Consider the following 9011-nt stretch of genomic DNA (forward strand, 5'->3'; position numbering starts at 1 on the left):
CAAAAATGTCAAATGTGCTTTTATTAAACCCATATAAAAACAACCCCAAGCCCCACCCCCCCCAAATTTAAAAAAAAAACTAAAAAAATCCCCCCCAAAAAACCCCAAATTCCCCCCAAAATCCCCCCCAGGACCCCCCAAAACCAGTGGGGGAGGGGGGGAGTGATTATCGCTGCAGGGGGGACCCCAAAAATGGGGGGGTCCCCCAGAATTGGGGTGGGGGGTGAGAAATTTGGGGTTCCCCCCCCTGGATTTTTGGGGTTTTTGGGGGGATTTCCCCGATTTTGGGGTTATTTTTTTTGGGGGGTGTTGAGTTTTTGCATCCCCCGAATCTTCTCCAGGAGATCCCCCACGAATGCCTGGGGGGGGAAAGGGGGGGTCAGGGGAACCCCAAAATCCTTCTGGGGGTCCTTGAAATTCATGCCAAAAAAATTCCCCCAAATTCCACAAAAATCCCCAAAAAAATCCACCCAAAATCCACCCAAAATCCCTGAAAATCCCCCCAAAAATCCACCGAAAATCCCTGAAAATCCACCCAAAATTCCCCCCAAATTCCCCAAAAATCCACTCAAAATCCCCCCAAAAATCCACCCAAAATCCCTGAAAATCACCCCAAAAATCCCCCCAAATTCCCAAAAAATCCCCCAAAATCCCCAAAAAAATCCCCCCAAATTCCCTGAAAATCCACCCAAAAATCCCCCCAAAATCCCTGAAAATCCACCCAAAAATCCCCCCAAAATCCCTGAATATGCCCCCCAAAAATCCACCCAAATTCCCTGAAAATCCACCCAAAAATCCCCCCAAATTCCCTGAAAATTTACCTAAAAATTCCCCCAAAATCCCTGAAAATCCCCCCAAAATCCCCCCAAAAATCCACCCAAAATCCCTGAAAATCCACCCAAAAATCCCCTCAAAATCCCTGAAAATTCCCCCCAAATTCCCTGAAAATTTACCTAAAAATTCCCCCAAAATCCCTGAAAATCCCCCCCAAAATTCCCCCAAATTCCCTGAAAATCACCCCAAAAATCTCTGAAAATTCCCCCCAAAAATTCCTTAAAATTCCCCTCAAAAATCCACCCAAAATCCCTGAAAATCCACCCAAAAATCTCCCCAAAATCCCTGAAAATCCCCCCAAAAATCCCCCCAAAATCTCTGAAAATCCCCCCAAATTCCCTGAAAATTTACCTAAAAATTCCCCCAAAATCCCTGAAAATCCCCCAAAAATCCACCCAAATCCACCCAAATCACCCCAAAATCCTTCTGGGGGTCCCTGAAATTCCTGCCAGCCCAAAATTCCCCAAATTCCCCAAAAATCCCCCAAAAAAATCCACCCAAAATCCACCCAAAATCCCTGAAAATCCCCCCAAAAATTCCCTGAAAATTTACCTAAAAATTCCCCCAAAATCCCTGAAAATCCCCCCAAAATTCCCCCCAAATCCCCCAAAAATCCACTCAAAATCCCCCCAAAAATCCACCCAAAATCCCTGAAAATCCACCCAAAATTCCCCCCAAAAATCCACCCAAAATCCCTGAAAATCCCCCCAAAAATCCCCCCAAAATCCCTGAAAATCCCCCCAAAAATCCACCCAAATTCCCTGAAAATCCCCCCAAAAATCCCCTCAAAATCCCTGAAAATCCCCCCAAAAATCCCCCCAAAATCCCTGAAAATTCCCCCCAAATTCCCTGAAAATTTACCTAAAAATTCCCCCAAAATCCCTGAAAATCCCCCCAAAAATCCCCTCAAAATCCCTGAAAATCCCCCCAAAAATCCCCCCAAAATCCCTGAAAATTCCCCCCAAATTCCCTGAAAATTTACCTAAAAATTCCCCCAAAATCCCTGAAAATCCCCCCAAAAATCCCCCCAAATTCCCTGAATATGCCCCCCAAAAATTCCCCCAAAATCCCTGAAAATCCCCCCAAAAATCTCCCCAAAATCCCTGAAAATCCCCCCAAAATTCCCCCAAATTCCCCAAAAATCCCTGAAAATCCACCCAAAATTCCCCCCAAATTCCTTGAAAATCCCCAAAAATCCACCCAAAATCCACCCAAATCACCCCAAAATCCTTCTGGGGGTCCCTGAAATTCCTGCCAGCCCAAAATTCCCCAAATTTCCCAAAAATCCCCTCAAAAATCCACCCAAAATCCACCAAAATCACCCCAAAATCCCTCAAATCCACCCAAATCTCCCCCCCAAATTCTCCCAAAATCCCCCCAAAACCCCCAAATCCCCACAAAATCCCAAAATCCCTAAAAATCCCCCAAATCTTCCCAAATCCACCCAAAATTCCCCCAAGATTCCCTAAATCCGCCCCAAAATCCCCCAAAATCCCCCCAAAATCTCCCAAAATTCCCCAAAATCCCTAAAAATCCTCCCAAATCGTCCTCAAATTCCCCCAAAATTCCCCCCAAATCCCCTAAAATCGCCCCAAAATCCCCCCAAATCCCTAAAAATCCCCCAAATCCTCCCGAAATTCCCCAAATCCACCCAAAATCCCCCCAAATCCCCCCAAAACCCCAAAAATCCCCCCAAAATCCCCCCAAAACCCCCCAAGATCCCCAAAATCCCCCCAAATCCCTAAAAATTCTCCAAAAATCCCCCCAAATTCCCCTAAAATCCCCCAAGTCCTCCCCAAAATCCCTAAAAATCCCCCCAAATCCACCCCAAATCCTCCCAAAATCCCCAAATTCCCCCCAAAACCCCCAAATTACCCCAAGATCCCCCAAAAATCTCCCCCAAGTCCCTAAAAATCCTCCCAACCCCCCAAAAATCCCCCAAAATCCCCCAAATTCCCCAAAATCCCCCAAATTCTTCCCAAAATCCCAAATTGCCCAAAATGCCCCAAATTCCCCCCAAATCCCGGTCCGCGCTCACCTCGGTGGGTTTGTAACAGTCCACGAGGATTTCCTGGGGGGGCACCGAGCTCAGGGGGGGTTCGGGGACCCCCAAAATTTGGGGAGGGGTCCCCAAAACCCCCCAAAAAACCCCAAAAATCCCCAAAAAACCCCCAAAAACCCCAAAAATCCCCAAAAACCCCAAAAAACCCCAAAAATCCCCAAAAAACCCCCAAAACCCCCAAAAATCCCCAAAAAACCCCCAAAAACCCCCAAAAAACCCCAAAATCCCCAAAAACCCCCAAAAAACCCCAAAAACCCCCAAAAAACCCCAAAATCCACCCCAAAATCCCCCAAAAACCCCCAAAAATCCCCAAAAAACCCCAAAATCCCCCAAAATCCCCCAAAAACCCCCAAAATCCCCCAAACCCCAAACCCCCAGCCACGGATTTGGGGGGATTTTGGGGGATTTTGGGATTTTGGGGGGATTTTGGGGAGGATTTGGGGGGATTTTGGGGGGATTTTGGGGGGATTTGGGGGGGATTTTGGGGGGATTTTGGGGATTTTGGGGGGATTTTGGGGGATTTTTGGGGAGATTTTGAGGGGATTTTGGGGGGATTTGGGGGGGATTTGGGGGAATTTGGGGGGATTTTGGGATTTTGGGGGAATTTTGGGGGATTTTGGGGGGTTTTGGGGGGATTTTGGGGGGATTTTTGGGGATTTTAGGGGGGTTTGGGGGATTTTGGGGGGATTTTGGGGGGATTTTGGGATTTTGAGGGATTTTGGGGGGATTTGGGGGGGTTTTGGGTAATTTTGGGGGGATTTTGGGGTAATTTTGGGGGGTTTTGGGGGGAATTTGGGGGAAATTTGGGGAGATTTTGGGGGAATTTTTGGGGATTTGGGGATTTTGGGGGGATTTTTAAGGGGATTTGGGGGGATTTTGGGATTTTGAGGTGATTTTGGGGGGATTTTAGGGGGGTTTGGGGGAATTTGGGGAATTTGGGGGGATTTTGGGATTTTGGGGGGATTTTGGGGGGATTTGGGGGGGTTTTGGGTAATTTTGGGGGGATTTTGGGGTAATTTTGGGGGAATTTTCGGGGGTTTTGGGGGAAATTTGGGGAGATTTTGGGGGAATTTTTGGGGATTTGGGGGGATTTTGGGGAGGATTTGAGGGGATTTTGGGGGGATTTTGGGGGGATTTTTAAGGGGATTTGGGGGGATTTTGGGATTTTGAAGGGATTTTTGGGGATTTGGGGGGATTTTTGGGGATTTTTGGGGATTTTGGGGGGATTTTGGGATTTTGGGGGGATTTGGGGGATTTTGGGGGATGTTTAGGATTTTGAGGGGATTTTGGGGGGATTTTTGGGGATTTTGGGGGGGTTTTGGGGGGGATTTTGGGGGGATTTTGGGGGGATTTGGGAGAAATTTGGGGAGATTTTGGGGGGATTTGGGGGCAGTTTTAGGGGGATTTTAGGGGGATTTTGGGGATTTCAGGCGGATTTTTAAGGGGATTTGGGGGGGTTTTGCGGGGATTTGGGGGGATTTTGAGGTGATTTTGGGGGGATTTCGGGAATTTGGGTGATTTTAGGGGGGTTTGGGGGGTTTTGGGGGATTTTAGAGGGATTTTGGGAGGATTTTGGGGGGATTTTGGGGGGATTTGGGGAGATATTGGGGGATGTTTAGGATTTTGGGGAGGATTTTGGGGGATTTTGGGGGGTTTTGCAGGGATTTTGGGGGTTTGGGGGGGATTTGGGGGGGATTTGGGGGGGTTTGGGGGGGATTTGGGATTTTTGGTAATTTTGGGGGGATTTTGGGGAGCATTTTGAGGGGATTTTGGGGGGATTTGGGGGATTTTGGGGGGGTTTGGGGGTGATTTTGGGGGATTTCGGGATTTTGGGGAGGATTTGGGGGGGATTTGGGGTGGATTTTGAGGGGATTTTGGGGTGATTTTGGTGAGTTTTGGGGTGTTTTAGGGATAATTTTTGTGTGTTTTGGGGTGATATTGGGGTGATTTTGGGGTGATTTGGGGTGATTCTGGGGTGCTTTAGGGGTGTTTTGGGGTGATTTTTGGGTGTTTTGGGGTGATTTTGGGGTGATTTTGGGGTGTTTTTGGGTGATTTAGGCTGATTTAGGGTGATTTCGGGTGATTTGGGGTGATTTGGGGTGATTTTGGGGTGGTTTTGGGGTGATTTTGGGGTGTTTTGGGGTGATTTTGGTGTGTTTTAGGCTGATTTCGGGTGATTTTGGGGTGGTTTGGGATGATTTTTGGGTGTTTTGGTGTGATTTAGGGTGATTTAGGTGTGTTTTAGGCTGATTTTGGGGTGATTTGGGGTGATTTTGGGGTGGTTTGGGATGATTTTGGGGTATTTTAGGGTGATTTCGGGTGATTTTGGGGTGTTTTAGGCTGATTTGGTGTGATTTCGGGGGGTGTTTGGGTACCTGGACGCGGGCGCTGCGGGCGCCGTCGCTCTCCATGTCCAGCAGCTCGTCCACGTCGATCTCCAGCTCCGGAATTTCCTCCTCCTGGGGGGGGACCCCAAATCAGGGCAGGACCCCCAGAACGACCCCCCCAAAATGGGGGAGGGGTCCCTGCACCGGGAATTTGGGGGTCCCGGGGGGGGTGGGGGGAGGGGAGAGGCCCCAATTTGGGGTCCTGGGGAACCTGGAGAGTTTGGGGGGATTTGGGGGGATTTGGGGGGATTTTGGGGGGATTTTGGGGTGATTTTGGGGTGATTTGGGGGGATTTTGGGATTAATTTTGGGGGGATTTTGGGGTGATTTTGGGATGATTTTGGGATTGATTTGAGGGAAATTTGGGATTAATTTTGGGGTGACTTTGGGATGATTTTGGGATTGATTTGGGGGGATTTTGGGGTGATTTTGGGATTAATTTTGGGGTTGATTTGGGGGGATTTTGGGATTAATTTTGGGGTTGATTTGGGGGAAATTTGGGATTAATTTTGGGGTTGATTTGGGGTGATTTTGGGATGATTTTGGGATTGATTTGGGGTGGTTTTGGGGTGATTTTGGGATTAATTTTGGGGTGATTTGGGGTGATTTGGGGGGATTTGGGGGGATTTTGGGGTGATTTTGGGGTGATTTTGGGGGGATTTTGGCATGATTTTGGGATTGATTTGGGGGGATTTTGGGGTAATTTTGGGGATGGATTTGGGGGGATTTTGGGGTGATTTTTGGATTAACTTTGGGGTGATTTTGGGATTAATTTTGGGATTGATTTGGGGGGATTTTGGGGTAATTTTGGGGATGGATTTGGGGGGATTTTGGGGTGATTTTTGGATTAATTTGGGGGGGATTTTGGGGTGATTTTGGGGTTGATTTGGGGTGACTTTGGGATGATTTTGGGGGGATTTGGGGTGATTTTGGGATTAATTTTGGGGTTTATTTGGGGGGATTTTGGGATTAATTTTGGGATTGATTTGGGGGGATTTTAGGATTAATTTTGGGGGGATTTGGGATTAATTTTGGGTTGATTTGGGGGGATTTTGGGGAGATTTTGGGGTTGATTTGGGGGAAATTTGGGATTAATTTTGAGGTTGATTTGGGGGGATTTTGGGATTAATTTTGGGATTGATTTGGGGTGATTTGGGGGGGATTTTGGGATGATTTTGGGGGATTTTGGGGTGATTTTGGCATTAATTTTGGGAATGATTTGGGATGGTTTTAGGGATGGATTTGGGGTGATTTTGGGATGATTTTGGGGTGATTTGGGGTGATTTGGGGGGATTTTGGGATTAATTTTGGGGGTTGATTTTGGGGTGATTTTGGAGGGATTTTGGGATTGATTTTGTGATTGATTTGGGGGGATTTTGGGATGATTTGGGGATTAATTTTGGGATTGATTTGAGGTGATTTTGGGGTGATTTTGGGATTAATTTTGAGGATTGATTTGAGGTGATTTTGGGGTGATTTTAGAATTGATTTTGGGTTTGATTTGGGGGGATTTTGGGGTGATTTTGGGATTAATTTTGGGGTTGATTTGGGGGGATTTTGGGATTAATTTTGGGGTTGATTTGGGGTGATTTTGGGATTGATTTTGGGATTGATTTGGGGGGATTTTGGGTGATTTTGGGATTAATTTGGGGTGATTTTGGGGGGATTTTGGGATTAATTTTGAAATTGATTTGGGGTTGATTTTGGGGTGATTTTGGGATTAATTTTGGGGTTGATTTTGGGGGATTTTGGGATTAATTTTGGGGTGATTTGGGGTGATTTGGGGGGGATTTTGGGGATTGATTCGGGGGGATTTTGGGATGATTTTGGGATTGATTTGGGGGTGATTTGGGGGGATTTTGGGATTAATTTTGGGATGATTTTGGGTGGATTTTGGGTGGATTTTGGGATTGATCTGGGGTGATTTTGGGATGATTTTGGGATGATTTTGGGGATTGATCTGGGGTGATTTTGGGATGATTTTGGGATGATTTTGGGGGGATTTTCGGGACAGATCTGGGACGATTCTTTGGTCCCGAGGGGGTCCCGGAGCCGCTCCCGGTGGGGCTCTCACCCCGTCCCATCCCCGGTGCCGGTCCCGCCCATGCCCCCGGTTCTGATCCCCCCATCCCCGGTTCTGATTCCCCCATCCCCGGTTCCGATCCCGGTTCCGATCCCCCCATCCCCGGTTCTGATCCCGGTTCCGATCCCCCCATCCCCGGTGCCGGTCCCGGTTCCAATCCCGGTTCCGATCCCCCCATCCCCGGTTCCGATCCCCCCATCCCCGGTTCTGATCCCGGTTCCGATCCCCCATCCCCGGTTCCGATCCCCCCATCCCCGGTTCCAATCCCGGTTCCGATCCCCCCATCCCCGGTTCCGATCCCCCCATCCCCGGTTCTGATCCCGGTTCCGATCCCCCATCCCCGGTTCTGATCCCGGTTCCGATTCCCCCATCCCCGGTTCCGGTCCCGGTTCCCCCCATCCCCGGTTCCGATCCCCCCATCCCCGGTTCTGATCCCGGTTCCGATTCCCCCATCCCCAGTTCCAATCCCCACATCCCCGGTGCCGGTCCCGGTTCCAATCCCGGTTCCCCCCATCCCCGGTTCCGATTCCCCCATCCCCGGTTCCGATTCCCCCATCCCCGGTTCCGATCCCGGTTCCGATTCCCCCATCCCCGGTTCTGATCCCGGTTCTGATCCCCCCATCCCCGGTTCCGATCCCGGTTCCAATCCCGGTTCCCCCCATCCCCAGTGCCGGTCCCGCCCATGCCCCCGGTTCCGATCCCCGGTGCCGGTCCCGGTCCCGATCCCGGTTCCCCCCATGCCCGGTTCTGATCCTGGTTCGGATCCCTGGTGCCGGTTCCGATCCCGGTTCCCCCCACCCCTGGTGCCGGTTCCGATTCCAGTTCGGATCCCCTCTCCTGTCCCCACCCCCGGTTCCGATCCCGGTTCCGATTCCCTCCCCTGTCCCCATCCCCGGTTCCAATCCCGGTTCTCCCTGTCCCCGGTGCCGGTCCCGGTACCAATCCCGGTTCCCCCCATCCCCGGTCCCGGTCCCGGTTGGGCTCGCCGGTTCCGGTACCAATCCCGGTTCCCCCCATCCCCGGTGCCGGTCCCGGTTGGGCTGGCCGGTCCCGGTACCAATCCAGGTTCCCCCCATCCCGGTTCCCCCGGTCCCGGTTGGGCTCGCCGGTTCCGGTTCCAATCCCGGTTCCGGTGCCGGTTCCGGTACCCGGCAGTCGTAGAGCGCGGTCAGCTGTGCCAGGATCCACTCCTCCAGGTGCAGCCGCTTGCGGAGCTCACGGCGGTCGTAGCGCACCGTGACCTTCCCGCGGCCCCGCCCCGGGCCCTCCTCCGGTGCCGCCGCCGCCGCCGCCGCCGCCGCGAAGCAAACGCGGGGCCCGGCCTGGGCGTGCGGGGCTCCGGGCGGGGCTGCGGCCGCCGCCGGGGCCGGGGGGGGCCCGGGGCCGCCGCGCGGCTCCGCCATGCCGGGACCACCGACCGGAAGCGGCCACGCCCCCGCCGGGGCCACGCCCATCACCGGCCACGCCCCCCCCCCCACGCGCCGCCACCGGCGCCGCTTCCGCCGCCGCGGGGGCGCCTTTGTGTCCCAGCCTGGCCACGCCCACCCGGGACCACGCCCACCAGTGGCCACGCCCACTTATGGACACGCCCAATCAGGATCACGCACGGCCGTGGCCACGCCCACTCGTGGCCACGCCCACTTATG

At 51.7% G+C, this 9011-nt stretch overlaps 1 protein-coding gene across 1 annotated transcript; it reads right to left on the reverse strand.

Moving 5' to 3' along the window:
• Positions 1 to 2: 2 nt before the first annotated feature.
• PPP1R14B (protein phosphatase 1 regulatory inhibitor subunit 14B) lies at positions 3 to 8803 on the reverse strand. The gene is made up of 4 exons (XM_058861614.1): positions 8514 to 8803; positions 5272 to 5355; positions 2873 to 2905; positions 3 to 359 (listed from the first exon to the last, which is right to left on the reverse strand). The coding sequence occupies exons 1-4, from the start codon at positions 8766 to 8768 to the stop codon at positions 291 to 293; spliced, it is 441 nt and encodes a 146-aa protein (XP_058717597.1). The 5' UTR covers positions 8769 to 8803; the 3' UTR covers positions 3 to 290.
• Positions 8804 to 9011: the final 208 nt, after the last annotated feature.

The sequence above is a fragment of the Poecile atricapillus genome, chromosome 37, assembly GCF_030490865.1.
Source record: "Poecile atricapillus isolate bPoeAtr1 chromosome 37, bPoeAtr1.hap1, whole genome shotgun sequence".
Lineage (NCBI taxonomy): Eukaryota > Metazoa > Chordata > Aves > Passeriformes > Paridae > Poecile > Poecile atricapillus.

Excerpts from the sequence above, each read along its gene's own strand:
- PPP1R14B (XM_058861614.1), bottom strand. The coding sequence starts at position 8,768 with ATGGCGGAGCCGCGCGGCGGCCCCGGGCCCCCCCCGGCCCCGGCGGCG. Across the intron at positions 5,356-8,513 it reads CCGCGCTCTACGACTGCCGG|GAGGAGGAAATTCCGGAGCT; the intron begins GTACCGGAACCG and ends GTCCCCCCCCAG. Across the intron at positions 360-2,872 it reads ACTGTTACAAACCCACCGAG|GCATTCGTGGGGGATCTCCT; the intron begins GTGAGCGCGGAC and ends TTCCCCCCCCAG.